Raw genomic sequence first — 17,541 nt, forward strand, 5'->3', positions numbered from 1 at the left:
GGATTTTGATCATACTGGATCTCCCTGACTCTTCTCTGAACAAGCCATAATAAAAAAATAAGTTTAAAAAAAATACACACACACTGAGAAGTGCTCCTTGAGAGCTTACAAATGCCTTTAAAGTGTAAAAGTTTAGAAATGTTGAGGGGCGCTAACAAACAACAGAGCTTATGTTTCCACTTAAAAAATCCAAACCAGAAACCAAAACCAAACCTGTTGTAATAGACATCTCTACATTTTCTCTTGCTCTTCCTCACTCTCCACCAAGGCAGCTCTGATAGGCAAAGCTCAGTAGAGGGAGCAGCTGTGGGCTCCTGACCACTGAATCTCTGTAGACCCCAACCCTGCTCCCACTCTTGGCCAATCCCAAAGCTCATAAATGATTCCACTGACTTTACTGGGGTGACTGACACATCGAATTAAGGTTGAGAGTCAAGCAGCTGCTCAATTCAGGGGCGTTGTCACCATTCCACAGCAGGTACCAGAGCTCAGAAGTACGTGTCTGTGTGCCTGCTTTTGTGGTGTGAACCAGGAATCGAGAGCAGAGGGGGAGAGGGGACTGGATCTGTGTTGGGCTCACAGGACGTGCTCCCCAGGCTCTGAATCCCTGCCCAGCAGCTCACTGCAGTGCTGCCCTGAAACCAGAAATGCATCTTAGAACGGTACTTGGCCTTTACTGAAAAAGAGATGCATAGCCTAAGCCTTCGGACAGCTGAACAGGACCGCGGTAAAATCCTCTGTAACTGAAACTGTGTAATCCTGCCTAGAAAGCATCTAAAAGCACGCTTCATCCCTCCTGGAACTTTTCCCTTAAAAAAATATTTTGTTAAAAAACACTATGATATGAGGGCGATTGACTATTTGGTTTCTTCTAAGTAGATGCTCTTAAATTAATGCATATAAATAATTTGTATTTAACTTCCTCCCTTCCTGTTTAGCAAAGCGTCGAATGCACAGACCTCTCGTTTCCCCTCCCACAACCCCCACACGGAGTCACTTGGTCAATACCGAGTCTCTTTGCATTTCACTTTTTAAGACAAACTGTGCCTCTCGCTCTGCCTTGGCCACGGGGCTCATGGGCAGGAAGGCCGTGTTCTCGCTCGCGCCGCTCTCCGCCTCCACGCTCGCCAGCTCAAAGTCCTCCGACCGCCGCGCGTCCGTCAGGATCCGGATCTGCTCCTGCACAGTTTCTAGCAATATTTTCACTTCGTGTTGTTCTGCTATTAGACAATTACTGACTGGGGAACTCACATTGACAAGTTCAGCAGAATAGGAGTTTTTGCACCATTTGATGCCTGTTACTTCAGGAACATTTTGCATCTGCATGCAGGCTTCGTCCAAGCCCACAGACGGGATGATGGGAACGGAGTTGGCCCTTGAAGAGGAATAGCCGACCAAGTCCTTCTGATCCACGTTATTAAAATATGGGGTTGTCTCTCTTGAAGGCAGTTGCATATTTATTGAAGTATTCTGAGGAGTTTTTAAACCACTGGATGAATACCTGGAAAGAGTAAAGAAGAGTTCTTGTTGTACATCAAGTGGTGAGATGCGACCAGAAGCGGGGACACTGTGTGAGATTCAGTGAACTGTGCCGAAGAGACACACACCATTTTCTCCTGAAATACAAGAGCACTTGGCCGTAGTGGGGCCCTGGGGAAAACAACAGGCTCTGGAGACTGGTTTTGATTCTCAGATCTGCCAGTGGCAAAGAACTGCTTTTTTCTCAGTCTCATTTCGCCCACCACGATATGAGAATAATGGAAATTTCTTTTTAAAACATTTCAGATATAGTTACAATGTATTATTAATTTTCTTCGAAAATAAATTTGGAATTCTATTTCCTCCATTTCTGACTGGGGAAAAGGATCGATATTTTCTTCAATGTCAGAACTCTCAGTCATATGGTTGTTTCAGGAAAACACTTTAAAAAGGTGCAGATAAAAAGAACATTAAACACTCATGGCTGTGTAGTCTTTATTTACATAGGAATGATTGTCTGTACTCCCCTTCAAACAAGCAAAGCATGTAAGTGCAGTGTACCTCTGAAAAAATATCCTTTTTCAATAGCCCATACTCATAAAGTTGGCCTGATTTGTTTTATTAGATTTCATCTGGAAATAGAGCTAATATATAGGACTTGAGCAAATGTCTGTGTTCTCTTGATACTGCAATACCATTAAAAAAAAAAAATCCTTTATCCTCCTCTAACACATATTATAACATGATTTTATTGATTGTGTGGCAACTTTGTGAATTTTTATCAACATTTCCATTTTGTTTCAAAGCCAAACTCTGCTTTGTTTATAAAAAATACTTTAAAAAAAAACAGAAATGAAAAGTGTAATAAATATAAAATAAACAATGACCAAAAAAATAAAGAAAAAAAGATGTTTCCCATCTGAAATTAGATGTTAGAAATTAGTACTTCTAGAAATATGGTGCTCTAGGAGTTACTGTATTACCAGTCATGATTGCTATGGACCACAGACATCACCTCAGTACCAGAACATAATTTATTTATAATCAGCTTATCACTATTTAATAAGGCAAGGTAATGGTGAATCTAATATGTTTTATCCATGGATGAGGACAGCAACACTTAGATCTGGTGTGGAAGCACTGACTTGAAGGGTATTATTCCAAAAGTTCCTTAAGCCTGCTGGCCCTCACTAGGAATATCCTTCTATTCACATGTGCCTCCTGTTTTTTGGCATCAGCAGAGAAAGAGCTAAGGAAGAGAAACTGAATCACGTGAAACCGCTGTAGTCCAGTATTGGCACAAACAGTGATTAACTGGGAAGGCTTCCTCTGGCCCCATGCTCCTGGTGAGGTGTCAGGCAGGAGGGAGCAGGAGACAACTTCAGGCTCGTTTCCAGCAGAGTGCCACTGACCTGTAATTAGCTGTGTGTGGTGGCACTGAGTTTGTCCAAGTGCTGCACACAGCCCCTGCCCAGGTGGAGCTCCGCACGGCACAGCACCGCTGCCATCCCCAGGAGGGGCAGCTGGGAGCTCTGTGCTAAGAGGGAAGGGCTGGGAACTCTGCTGCTGGGTGGGGGAAAGAGATACTGCTTTGGGAAGTGGCACCCAGGGGAATAATAGAGCAAGCAGCTTTTTGGGATGTGTGCTAGGACTTCCTGTCCGTGCTCTACAGCTGCAGCTGTTTTACATCTGAGGCTCAGCCTTGGCTGAGTGCACTGGCACTGTGCTCAGACACACCCATAGCCATTCCTGGGGGGCTCCCTACACCAGCTCTCAGGACTCTGGTCAGGGGTATTATTCCTGAGGGAGGACAATTAAAAAAAATAAATGAAAACAAAACAGTGCAGACCTTTGGGTTGTGCCCATTCTTGTTTCCTTTGCTTATATATAATTGTTCAAACGACTATAGCTGGAGAGATCGCATCAGTTGCATTAGTCCCTTTTTTGGTAATTCAGGCCCTAAATATATTCTGGGCTGCACCCTGAAAACAAAGGGAGTGAATGTTTTTAATGAATTTCACATGCAATGTAGGTATTATATGGATGATATATAAGCAAAAACAGGAAAAGACTGAATTAAAATGGGTTTGGTGAGAAAACAGTAATATTTGCCAGTTCCACAATAGAGATTCAATTATTCTTGGTATTTTGAAAAGTAGCTGTCAGCAGCAGTGACATGTAATGCAATGCCTGGCGTATTTCCATAATATTTTTTGAAATACAGATAGACATACCAATTTTATGCCAGAATTACATATTTCTGCCCCATGCTCACAGGGCTTTCAAAGGATGACTGAGGTTGAATTAAAGTGCATACACTGTGTGCAACAGGTGAGGTATTAAACTAGAAGGGATATTATATCTAAACCATGTGAGACTTGGCTTTTAGTTAATTACAAACTGATCCATGCTTCTGTGTGTGACACCAGACTGCTGCTGTTTTCAATAGACTGAGACTTAGAGCTATAATTGCAGAACCTTAATTACATTTTCCTATAATTAACTTTCCCAGAACCACAGTTCCTCCAAAGAAATATATCTGGGTTTTTATCTGAAAAATTATTTTGTCTGAATAAATTAATTCACGTGCATGTGTTTCAAAGTGCAGCTCTCTCTCCACCCTCTTCCTAAAACCAAGCAACAAAAGCAAACATTTATAAATATTCAATAGTAATTATGTTATACAGTGTGTAAGAGTCTAAATTAAAGAATGAAACTGAAAGAAGCACAATAATTTTATTGCCCCCATTAAAAATACACATCAAAGAGAGACAGAAGGGACTGAAACTGTAAATATGAAATGGGTCTTACTCAGCACAGTCCCAGCAGCTTTGCTGTAAGCCCTGTGGCTAAAGGTGTGCAGTGTACAAGGCTGCCAAGGTCCATTAAGACGGATGGGAATGATTGCAGTGGCTCTGGCAGGCTTTGGGGCAGCCCTGGAAGCGCTTACACTGATATACACACACCCCCATCCACACCTGGAGAGCTGACTGTGCCTCAGCCAGGCTGCTGGAGGATGAAGTTCAGAATGCACAGAATCAGGGAGACAAAGCACTTTGATTTGTGCATCCCAATGGGGAAAGATGGAGGTGAAAAAGGAGAAGAAAGGAAGCAGTGTGACTTCTGCAGGGGACAAGAGAAATTTTCGTCTGGGCTGGAAATCTGATGAGAACACCAACACTGTGAAACCAGCAGATATTCAGAGGGTGAACATCCTTTAATGCACAAAATATGGATGAAGTGCTTGAGTGGACTGAGGCCAGAAGGGGGCCCAGTCTGGTCCCAGTATCAAATTCTGCAGAACTGCAAATTTAAAATACAGGCCAGTACAAGCTGATACTTGTAAAACCACACACTGATCTCCTAGACATGAGTAAATACAATTACCCACAGCTTTGCTGTTTTGTACCTCACTCCTCAGCCTGGGAGGAGGCTGTGGCACTTCCCACAGCCTGCATCATATAACACTGCCAGCCTGCTCCTTTCTGCAAGGGCAGCAATTTCAGTAGGAAATTTTCACCAGGAATTATATGCACATATCACACAAATGAACAACAATACATTTACTGCAAGAGGAAATAAACATAAAAAATTATGAAATAATATAAATATAAATATAAATATAAATATAAATATAAATATAAATATAAATATAAATATAAATATAAATATAAATATAAATTTGAGGAAATAAATTTTTCCTCAGAAGAAGCAAATAGTAACAATGACACAAGTGTGAGTGAAACTTATGTAAAAGAAGTCACCAGACACACAACCCCACCAGTTTCACCTGTAAGTCAGAGAGAAGAGTTTCACTGTGACTTACAGGTGAAACTGGGTGGGGTTTTTATTCCATTTGAGATATATTTGAGATATATTTTTATATAAAATATGCTTGTAATATACTGGAAAGTCTCTGGAAATCTATAGGGATATGTAAATATTATGCAAAATATCTCAGCAATTGCAAAGGACTTCAAAGGCAGCTGCAGGTTCTCAGGAGCACTTCTGAAACCCAGACCTTATGTACAGCTGGAGCTCACAGTCAATGTTCTAATAAACTGAATTTAAAAAGGAAAGAAAAAACAGCCTATTTCTCGTGCATTTTCAAAACAAACCTATGTACGAAGCTATCCATAGAAAACCAGCTTTGCAATGTGTGTTATTTTATTTTAAAACCCACTATTTCAAAAGGCACTAGCTGGCTCCCTTCAGGTATGTCATTACTCACCCGTGACAAGGTATGGTGTCCTGGTCTGTGATCCTGGACTCTTCGAGCTGTTGATATGCTGGTCCTGTAATTCCATTGAACCTACCCCGAGGCAAGGGAGGAGTCCTCCGAAAGGCATTTCTATGGAGCATCCCACTTTTTTGTCCTGGGCTGCAGCATGAAGAGAGACTTCTAGGAACGACACCAAGAGTACAGTAAAAATTATCACACCAAAATCATAAAATTCTTCAAAGTAAAGGTTCAGGATTAATAATGCATGGATTACTATTCTTATAAGCTTTGCTGTGGCAGTCTATGATGTCAGCAGAAATTCTCTATGGAAATATAATAGTACAATCCACCATTAGCTGCTGTTTATGCCATTATTTAATACGTCACCTCTTTTCTAGGAATGAAAATAATTGCCCACTATATGAAATGTTTTCTTGCACTTGATGAAGGATGCTTCCCTTTTCTATGCTGCATATCATAATCCTGCTATAGAGAGTTGAATCCTCAGACAGCATAAACAAACAATGCAGCTCTCTCATACCCACAGCTGAATTCAAAATTAGATCCTAAACTGAAAGCCCAATATATCATCTATCAGCCTGCGAGGTGCTGCTTCCTGATACAAAACCATTAAATTGAGAAGCGTAAGTGAAGAATGTAAGTGAAGTTTATGAACTGCAGATTGAAGAAGCCATCTAAGCCAAGTTTCCTCCACTTGAACAGGATTTCTCTATTATTTTATTCCTGTTTTATTTACAGATTGCTTTGTTGTTTATTTACATTGATAAATTCTGTGCTTTTTCTTTATATGATATAACAGAAACTTGAACTTGATAAAAATAAGTCATAGTTTTCTACTTATTTTAGAAAATTTGTTTTGCAAATGTTTGTCTGGTGTTTTGGAAGGAGAATGGATTTTTTTTGTTTTGTTTTCATTTCATGCAGGAATGAAAAAAGTATCTAGAATCTACAGTTATGGTATATAAACCATAAATTTGCTAATGTAAAAATATGGGAACACAGAACTAAGGCAAGGCATAACCCATTTTTACTGCTAACAGGTCTCAGTACTGCATGGTGTGACTGAATATTCATTTCTCAGCTACTCATATTTCTCTTGGCATCTTCTGGGTCTCAGAAATGCGTGTGTTACCTCATATTCTCTTACATGTTTAATGATAACATAGGCTTTGTAGATGCCTTTTATTTTTGGCTGTGTGAATAATTCCAACTTGTGACAAAATTCAGCAATGCAAAAGACTTTTGATAAGTTTGCTTCTTTTTTGCTATTATAACGTGACTTAAAGGTAATCTGCATTTTTTACCTAGTGGGAACCTTAATTATAGTTAGGGCCACATCTACTCCCAGAGCAATTCTTTCTTGGAACATGTGCCTTAGACAAATTCTCTTTGAGTGTACATTTCCATTAAAATCAACCTTTCCCACCCAAAGTTAAAATAAGAAATAAATTCAACACTCTCTATCCTACTGCTCAGGCTAGCAGTGTTCCATCGCAGTCTAATCTGTTTTCTTCCACACCTTTACTTTTCTAGTGCTTTTTAATTGAAAAGACCAACAATCCATTGCAATAACATTCCTTCCAGGATTTCTGATGCTTCCTTAAAAAGATTTTTGCTTTGCTACTAAGGAGGCTGTGAAAAAACCTTTTTAAAAACCTGAAATACTGGCCTCTGTGTTCTGAAGGCTGAGTTCGACTTGCAAGTTACAGTTCACATTCTGTAAAATAACACTACCACATCACAAAGTAATTGACAATTTCTGCTCAGGAGAGCCTGAGATTAATACAGCAGGGGATCTCAAGAGGTGCAGGTGAATGAATAATTTGTGATGGATAATGAATTTTTTGGGTTTTTATTGACTTGAGCATAGTCATCAATGGAATCCAAAAGTAAAAAACAAACTTTTGATTGACTACAAATCTTTGAAGCTAGAAATTCTTATTGTTTAATTTGTGGTTGGTTTGATGCCCTTGAGCATTTTCCTTTTTGGATGAGAGTACATGATCTCCATATGCAAATTCACAAAAGCTCTATTTGTAATAGACATAATTTCAACACATACATCTATACCTAAGGTAATGGGTATAAACTGCAGAAATGCTGGGACCAAAGAGATCTGCAACCACAGAACAGCCAGCACTGACACAGCCTAAGCAACCAGTTTGTTGCTAATGTGAGGTTCTTACGCTTTCAATATTTCTGTCAGAAACAAACAAAACTGAGGGAAGAATGAACAAAAATCATTTGAGGTCATGGACAAGACAAATTCACTACAGATCAGGAAATACTCACAGACAGTGCAGCTGCAAGCTGCAGGATAACAGATGTTTCTCCAGGCACCAAAAAAAACCCTAAAAAATTCTGTTAAAAGTTCTATGGAGAAGGATCTCCACCACAAAGCTTTGCCTTTTACACAAACCTGGTATGAGTATAAGCAATGTAAATTTAATGTCCCTCTCAGACTATTGCTCATGTGAAAAAATCCTCCCTCTCAGGCAAACAATGATTTTTGGATTTCTTCAAGGAATTTATTTTCCTTTAGCCAACATTATGGTTTCTCCCTCTATGCACTCCAGTCTAACTGGGTAAAAGAAACCAGCCCACATAAGTGAGCCATTCAATAAAATAGACTGATACAGAAAGCTGCAGCAGAAATGTCCTCAAAATTTATCAATCAATTACTCCCGAATAAAAAAAAAATCAGAATACGCATGAAGTAGTTCACAAGCGATGCATAAACTAGGGAGAAATATATTTCTGATGAATTAATGTTTTGAAAAAAGCAGTTCAACCATCCTAAAGTTAATTAAGAACTTGGGATTCATTCTTGCCAGTTGTTTTCTGTGAGAATTTTCTTTTGGTTGAGCAACTGAATGAAAACAAAGTCTGATCCTACAGGTATTCTCCTCTTGGGGCACATACAAAACTCCCAAGTGCAGTTACCCATGTTCATGAAGAGAAGAGCAGCAGTGTTTTTACAGTAATTCTGGAATCCTTCTGAACTATTTTTGAATTAATTACACCCAGTAAATACATACCCAAATGAGAGAGCCAGCTGCCAGGCAGTGTCCTCTGATATTCCCTCAGAGCCACCTTTTTGGGCTGTTAGACAATCTACTGCTAACATTTGTAAGAATCAACTACCGAGACTTTCAGCCAATTTCAGCATTAATTAATACAGCCTACAGCTACAAATCTCCTCTTGGTTTCTGAAATGAGATCATTATTGATTCCTTCAAAATATTCTGGTATTTGGGAATAGTCTGCTTTGAGGCTACTCAGGGACTTTGGAGCTCTATGAAAACCCTTCAATGCTACCTTTGTCATCTGGTCACAATCCTGGTGATGGAACCATAGGGAAAGGGAACAGAGCATTTGAGCACTGAGTTTAATCATCTGCCATAACCTCAGCATATACTTCCTCCAGTGCATTGATCAACCTCCATCCCAAACTGATGATGATATCCAGGCTACTATTACAGAGAGTTGTTCTATACTGAAAGCTTTGAGACTTCAGTTTAAAATTATTTCTGATGAATATTCAGCTGGTATACGTGCCACCACACTCCTTCATTTTAAATAGGTCTTTTACTTCTGTAGTGCTTGCTCTCATGTGTTCATACAGCAGTCACACACCCTTTCCAGTCTCTTGAACTGAAGACTGACATAAGACAGCCTTCTAACACTTTCCATGGAACGTGACTCATTCACTCCTTGTTTTAGCTTGGGAGTGCAATTGGAGTCCATGGCAATTGGGAGGCCATTTGAACCAGGTGAGGTAACAGCGGTGCATTCTCACGCTATGCTGCCTTCCAGCTTTGTTCAATGGCACAAAGAAAGGCTGTCCCCAGTGCTGACTGACTCTTTAAGTGCTGCACTGGTGAAGGTCCTACCTTCTCAACACAAGTCCTTAATATCCCTCCCTTTTAACCACCTCTGTGCATCCTCATCAGAGTTTTTCTGCCTCTCCCAGCTTCCTCCCCTTAAAGGTGTTAGACACATATGGCAACAGTGACTGAGCTTGTGTGGAGATCTAACTCAGCCCCATCAAATATAAATACAATCATCAGTGCATATGTTGCAGTACCTGCTGTTGGTAAGATAGTAAACAATTTTTTGCCTTTTTTATATCTATCGCAAGAATCTTCTTCCCCCACATTTGTCCTAAAGTCTTGACTATTCAAATTTAGCATAGGTTCCTAGTTACTTTGATGAATTCTTCATCCTCCTAAATATTTGACACTTGCTAATCCATCATCTCATGTCACAGTTCCCATTTTAATAGATTTTTCTCCCAGACATGAAATTTTGTGAACTGGTTCTTTCAATTTTATTTTCTTGATCAAGATTAACCAAACCATCTTGAGAGCTTTGATTTCTGCATTTTACTTCCACTTTGACTACAGGAATGTCTATTTTCATACATGTGATTCTGTTCATATTTGACCTTTGTCCTCAAATAGTCATCCCAACTTTTTATTAAAAAATGAAATGTGTTAATTCAGGCTTACCCTAATTGCTTCAATTATGATCTCTGTCCCATCATCAGTTTTGCTTTTTCTTTGGGGAAATAGCAGATTCCTTACACCGTCTTCCTTTCAGGCTTCCTCTGCCTTTACATTCTTAGATGCTTTAGCTTATCTATGCTTGCTCTTTGAAATTCAATAGTTTTATTTTACAGAATAACTTTTATTTACTCTTTCCTCTACTGTAAAGTGAATCATTTACATTAGCATCATAAAGAGTGAAATGCTTACCAAATGAAAATAAAAAAGCTTTTCCATGTTTTTTGTGGTGTAAAAAGGTCATTAAAAATGAAAACACAAATTATTACTAATTTTAGGGTAAGTTTATCCTATTTTGGCATTTTTGTAAGACAATACAACTGCTCCAGGCTGAAAACTTCTGCATTTGGCTTTCACCATGGCATTCTCTGAAATGAATCCCTCTAAAATCAAGGATGACTGAATCCATGAATGAAAGTCACGATGACTAATTACCAAGAAAACTGCTATTCAATGGGCTCACAACTCAACCCATAATTAACAAAACTCTAATTTATTTCTATATATTGGAAAATAAGGCAGCATGGATTTCCTTCTTACCAAGATCAACAGATAATCCAAGACACATTTTTGAGCACATTACATACATTGCAGGAAGTTTACTGATTAAACACATTTGTTAATTTTGAATTCTGACAGTTCTAAGAGTTATTTTACATATGCAAGCAGAAGATGTAACTTCTACGATAACAGCACTGCACAATGCAGGCAAAATATTTTAGGATATTAATAATAACGCAGGGTAAATATTTTTTGAGATTAAATTTCAATTTTAAACCTAATCTCTGCATTAATTCTTTTTGTGTAGCTGAGGTTTGTTGAGACAGAAAATTGCTATTAGCCATAATCTGAGTGAAATAATTAGCTGGTCTCTGTTAGTCACATTTCAGCAACTCCAAATGATTCCCTACATTGACAGTCTTACTTCCAGGCCAAAATTTATTAGTTTCAGCACCTGAAACTGCCAGCTCCCGATTTTAAGAAATGATCACCCATCATCAGTGTCCTTGAAAACACCAGCAGACAAAACAGGTCTGGATGTAGAGCAAAGTATTTCCATAGCAAGCAGAAATAAAACAACAGAATTTAGAACAGCATAAAAGAGAGAACCTGCAGAGCTGATGTAATTTTTCCAGGCTCAGTCAGGTTTGGAATGAAATGAAGGGATATTTAGTATAAAATCCTCATTTGACCATTTGTCCACAGTGAACACTATTCAGAAAACAAATTAGGAAGCTCTCACATGGTGCATAAATTAAAGACAGTCTTGTACGTCTTAAACGTTCAAGTCTGTTGCATGTTTTATAAAACAAGGGCCTTGTATAATAAATCTTAAGCTTTAAAACGACAAAAGAATTCTTTATAAATTAACTAGTCATCCCACTTCTTAGTTCTGAAGCAAAGATGTTTCTTGGATTGTGCAATCACACTATTAAAAGGTAAGGGAATGTCTCTGAGTTCTTTTCCAAACTTCATGTTGTGACTAAATGGTGATAAAATTCTTCCCAGAACTTCTGTAGAAAGCATTCTAGGCAATGGTCCCATAGTTCATCTATGTTTAATAAAATTTTTAACCATGTTTTGAAAATTTCTGTGTAATAAGGAGAAATACCTAAGAAATGGATCTGATATGACAACTGACATCATATTGTTTTCATGCCAAATTAAAGGCTTAACTAAGGTAAAAGTAGAAAAGACCCAAATACCCCTTTCTGGCTTGTATGTGGTACTTGGTAGGTTAAGCAAATCACTTATTCAAATGAGAAAAACCACATAGATGGCTGAGAGAATGCACTGAAAGTGCACCAAGTACTACAGAAGCCAGATCATAACCTCATGCAATCTCAGACTTCTTTCTAAGTAGTTAAAAAAAAATAAAAAATTAATAAACAAGTCTACCACTTCAGATCATCCAGCTGAAAAAAATCCAAACTCATTTTTCTCAGCCTTTTTTCTCTCTCTCTGTGCACTGGACCAGATGTTACCACTGTCATTCCACCAACACTATTGTTTGCACCAGACTCCAGTTTGGTTTCTAGTCCTGTAATGAAGCACCTGCAATCTTTCTCATCCAAAAAAAGTTAGAAGCAAAATTCTAATCTGAATCTCATCCAGTGATGGGTGACATTTCTCTTTTTTTTTCCTCTTGGAAATGACCATCCAAACATTTTAAAGCCTCCTTTTCAAAGGCCACCATGTTTTCATAAACAAGTCATTATTCATTCCACATATCTTTTGTTAAGGGAAAGGGTGAAAAAGGCTGCAGGTTTGCAACCAAGTCTTTCTGAAGCAAATGAGTCATTAACTTCATGAACATGGATAAGTCTTGTTTTAAAGGCTGCTCCTCCTGCAGCTGTTGTACTGGCTGGGCTGTGCCCGCAGCTTGGGTGGCGCCTGTAAACGCTTCCCACGGGACTGGCGCAGAGGCAGGCAGTGAGCATCGCTATTACCTTTCCTGTCTGCAGCCAAGAACGTGCGTGGACAGCTGCTTAATAATCTGTCTGAGGCTCTGCTGGCACCAGGGCAGCCAGCAGCTCACCCAGCCCCAGCGCGCGATAACCTCGCGCACGTATCAGCAGTTCTGCACCCCCGCGCCGCGCCGCCCAGTCTCTCCCCAGACAGACTCTGCTCACCTGTGGTGCTTGATGGGCTGGGCTCCTCTGTCAGGAGACAAGGCCTCTGGGAAAGACTGAGGGCCTGAAAAACTAGACTCCATAACTTTGTGCAGAATAGGCCCCGGATGCCTATCTGGTTTTGAATACTGTAGCAGAGAGAATAAAATTAATTAATACTCACAAGACAAAGTACATTGTTGATGCTATTCACTCTGAATTCATATCAGAGCTGGGTAAGAAGTGCTCTAGCGCGTTTTTAAATCAAAATTAGGCATTGTAAATCGCACATTCATTCGGTATTGTTTACACAGCAGAAAGGGCTAGTAACCATTATCCCCATTACGTTCTGCACGTCAAAACGCTGGTATCAGCATTAGCACCAAAATTACAGACTGATCTGCCCATAATAATGATGCCTTTGACTGGAAGTCTGTTTTTGTGGCTGTCCGTGCAGAGACAGATCACAAAACACATCTCAGAGGACAGTCAGCAACTTCTCGGTCCTTTGGTGATTTCAGTCAAACACTGCATTCATCATCAGCATGTACAACTATGAAAACCAAACTGAAACAGCACCTGTGTCATCAGATAAGTAAGAAAAATATTTCAAACATATCCACAGAGCCAGATATCTTTCTGAACCAGCTTGAAACTTTTGACCTGGGAGTATCTGTGCTAGTAAGAACAGGGTAAACATAATTCTTCCTGTGGCAGGTATAGGCGTAGGGCAGTCTCTGGGCACAGAGTGAGACACAAAGGTCTGCAAAGCAGACACTAGACATGAAGAAGAACAGATTTGTCTTCTTGCTTTGTGATTCAACTGCAATTTCAAAAAAAAAAAAACCCACCAACCCAAAACCCAACAAAAAAGGTCTCTCAACCAGCGTGGAGCCATAAAGTTGAAGTATAGAAAAAGCTGCACTTGGGCTTGTAAGAAGATTCCATGTTATGTAGTGGTCACTGGGCAATATCTCCGAGATATGAGAGGTAAACTCACATTTCCACTCAAGTGTGAAAAATAAAGCACTTTTCAGATTTTTTTACATGGCATTACAAGCACCTGCACTAAAACTAATAGGTCTGTTTTCCTTTTGATTTGTATTTTTAGTACTGGACACCTAGATATCCATGCTATCTTGAAAACAGATTGGTATCATGGGAGCAATTACACGATTACATATTTTAGAAAGAAAATAAAAATTGAAATGTTTGAAAAAAAATCACAGTGGTGAAAATTGTCTTGTTATGATACAATAGCATAGAAATTCATGGAGAAGATAGTAGGCATTCCTTCAAAAGACAATTCTTCATAATTATTAGTTTTGTCTAACAAAAGATCAGTAACTGCTTAAAACAACAATTATTTTCTGACTCTGACTTTTTCTTATCTACATTTCTGTATACTTCAGCAAGATCAAAAAGGAAAGTCATACAAGAATATTCACTTTTAAAAATAGGTTACATGGACTTTAAGTACAGCCAGACTTCTTTAGACCAATTTCTATAGATAAAGTAACAGCTCTTCAGGTTTTTCTCCACTGCTCTTCTGCCTCTTTCTGTTGAGTGAAATACCCATGTTAAACAGGGTCAAAATCATTGCTTTCATGCTTCTGAAGGCAAAGCTGGGAGTGGCAATATGCAAAATGGTGCTGCATGCATGAAGTAAACACAACTGAAGTAATAAGAAGAAACATATTCCACTCCCATTTCTTTCAGTTACCATGATCTTAGATGTCACTTGTAAATGTTGTAGATAAAATATTCAGACAGAAATATGATTTTTAAGGTACTCGTGTCGGTGAAGGTTTTAAACTTTAATAGTTAGCCTGCCAGCTGCAGAAATGAAACTGGCTTTGATTTCTGACCTGAATAAATCAATTTGAGCTATGTAAAGAATGGCTTGCTAGTGCCAAGAAGCTATTTCTGTCCTTTCTTTGAGTTTGTTCATGATACAAAATTGAAGGCCTGAATGGCCTAAAAGTCCATGAGTATGAAGTGAATCACAAAGAACAGAGATAAGCTGTGCCTTTTGCTACATCCTTGCTTCAGGTGGATGTGGGCTGGAGTGGTGGTAAACAGAGCCTTAACTCTTCACAGCTGAGGAACACCAGGACCCCAGAAGCTGCTCTGGTGTCGATCATCAAACTTTAATGAAGGTCCAGCACCCAGCATCACTCAGACACAGCCTACAAAGGGCATTTTTTTCCCCTAACTGAACATTTTTCCCCTTTTCACATATGCCACTTAACACACAATTCCTGTAACAGTCATAACATTCATTATAATGAAAATGTGAATTACAGTTTAAATTGAGGTGTGAATATACAGGGAATTCTAACAGTGTAATTGAACATATCTGGATGTACTACATTATTCATACATTTTAATACATTTAAGCACGGGTTTATTCTCCTTTAGTTTAATTCCAAGAGCTACATCCCTTCTCTAAGATCACCTCTGGGGAAAAATACCATCATACTTCTGTGAAGAGCTTACAGCAGTATCAGTTGTTGCCCCCAGAAGTAGAATATGGGATCATTCCCCAGCAGGGCTCATCCTGCTGCTCTCACAGCTCACTTCTCACCTGGGCTGAGCTCCATGGATGCCTCTGACTGTTGTGAGCTGCTGAATATTCTCATGATGGAGAATAAGCTGTGAAACCCTTTCAAAGGCCAGTTCCAGTAGGGTGAAAGCATCACTGAAATCTTACCTGTATTCGGGTTTTTTAATGGTTTTATTGCCTTCTTTGTTAATTATTGGTTCTTTGAGAAATTACTGAAAAACACTGAGGCATATGGCTAAATAAATTAAAGAACAATGATAGATTTAAAAAAAATACTTTGCAAATTTCCAATTTTTCATTGTTTCAAGGAGAAAATAATCTATTACACGCAATTACTCAACTCTCTGACAATAAAAATTCCACCCCCTGCTAGTTAGTGCTAAGTGAATCTGTGAAGGCAGCCTGAGCCAGGAGACAAGAATTCAGCCTTTGTCACTGACCTGCTGCATTGCTGTGAGCACAATTCCTCTGCTGCACACCTTGAATCCCCGGCTCTGAAATGCAGGGCTCAGGGATGACCAAAGCCACTCGAATGCTGCAGGGCAGCTTGGCACTGTTGGCCTGGTGCTATGCAAACCAAAACACCCATCCCTCTCCTGGGCTTTACTTAGCTCTTCCCCCTCAGCAATTGCCCCAAAACAGTAAAAGGTCCAAAAATTCATGTGGCATTGGAAGGGAGGCGATGTGGGATCCCATTTCAAAAAGAGCTGAGAAGGCAGAGGGGTCAGCTGTAAATGACATTCAGAGAGGTTGCCTCAAGGAGGAAAAGAGCCAGTGATTTTTCTGGGGGCTCAGCTTGCTCAAAAGCTCACCAGGTGGTACATTTAACATCCTTACCCTTCCCCTATGCTCTCTATGTTTTGTTGCCAACACTGGCTCTAGACAGAGGGCAGTAAATTCAGGTTTGTCTATGCTGGCAGCTCTTCCTAAATAGTCATGTGATACAGAAATGGGAAATTTGCTCTTGATCTTAGCTGATAAATCAAATGGTAACTGAGGTAAAACCACAGAATAATCCTTTAAAAGATTTAAAGTATCTCTTGCTTGACATATATTAATTGCATTTCTATCACAGTGACTGAAAATATTTTATTTCCTACTACTATGAACAAAAGGCAACAAGATGCAAAAGGAGCATTTTTTGTCCCTCATTATAAGAATTTCAGAAACCTGTAGCTAGTGGTTGCAAGTCACTAGAAACAAGTGTAGTGAAAATGGAAACCACACAGTACAGCACGAAAAGCATATTAACCACCTCAGAGGGAAAGTGATGGGAAATTAATAGATCTCCTTGGTACCATGGGAGAAGGTATTAAAAACCACAAGGATGAAAAAGGCCACTTTAAAAAGCCATGCCAATTCTCAGAATCACTAAAGGAATGTTGAGGCTTCAGTTGACTCTTTTTATTTTTTTATTTTTTTATTTTTTTTCCATGACATATTTACCAAGTTGTGAGAATTTAAAAAGAAACCCTCTACTCTATGTGGAAAAAGCAGATAGGAATCAGGAGCCACCCCACCTCCTCCTTCATGGTGTGTGAGGGTGCACCAAGTACTTGTCTTTCTAGATAGGGAGAATGACAATTTCCTTCCTTTTGACTATGTGGAGACCTAACTGTTTGCAGCAGCCCTTTAAATATCTCTTGAAAGGAGGATGATCTCTTTGGGAAGGGGTACTTAATACTTGGGAAGCCCCAGGTTTAATGCATTAGGTGAAATTAATCTGAGTCTCCTGTGTACCTCAAAGATCCTGAATTAAAAGCTGGCACATCTATCTCTTCCTGGCTGAAGAATTATAGCAAGATTACCAATGCATTAGTCTTTAAATCCAAGAGGCAAGAAACCCTAGCAAGAATTTAAGTGTGTTGCTGCCAGGAATGTTTGGGAAAAGCAGTGGACTTGGAGGAGATTCAGGAAATCCTAGGAGCTGTGTTCAAACAGATATTTATGAATACCTCTTAAAGTACACAGTATTTTTCATCTAATTTGTACCTCTAGGAAAATAATGAAATTTGTACTGAGGATAAGACTTGTTACAGATGAGCACAATTACCAGTGATGAGCAGCAGGACTTCA

The 17,541-nt window shown here is 39.2% G+C and overlaps 1 protein-coding gene across 1 annotated transcript in view; it reads right to left on the bottom strand.

Annotated features, from left to right (window-relative positions):
- Window positions 1-256: 256 nt before the first annotated feature.
- Window positions 257-17,541, bottom strand: part of LOC102112051 (pro-neuregulin-3, membrane-bound isoform) — a 340,969-nt gene continuing 323,684 nt past the window's right edge. Inside the window, exons 7-9 of the mRNA XM_005520469.2 lie at window positions 12,921-13,048; window positions 5,711-5,881; window positions 257-1,501 (exon numbers count right to left, since the gene is read on the bottom strand). Coding sequence (XP_005520526.2) covers window positions 994-1,501; window positions 5,711-5,881; window positions 12,921-13,048 — 807 coding nt within the window. The 3' untranslated portion in view covers window positions 257-993. The remainder of the gene's footprint in view (window positions 1,502-5,710; window positions 5,882-12,920; window positions 13,049-17,541) is intronic.

The sequence above is a fragment of the Pseudopodoces humilis genome, chromosome 9, assembly GCF_049639895.1.
Source record: "Pseudopodoces humilis isolate 2021_Gansu_Grassland_sample_001 chromosome 9, ASM4963989v1, whole genome shotgun sequence".
Taxonomy (NCBI): Eukaryota; Metazoa; Chordata; class Aves; order Passeriformes; family Paridae; genus Pseudopodoces; species Pseudopodoces humilis.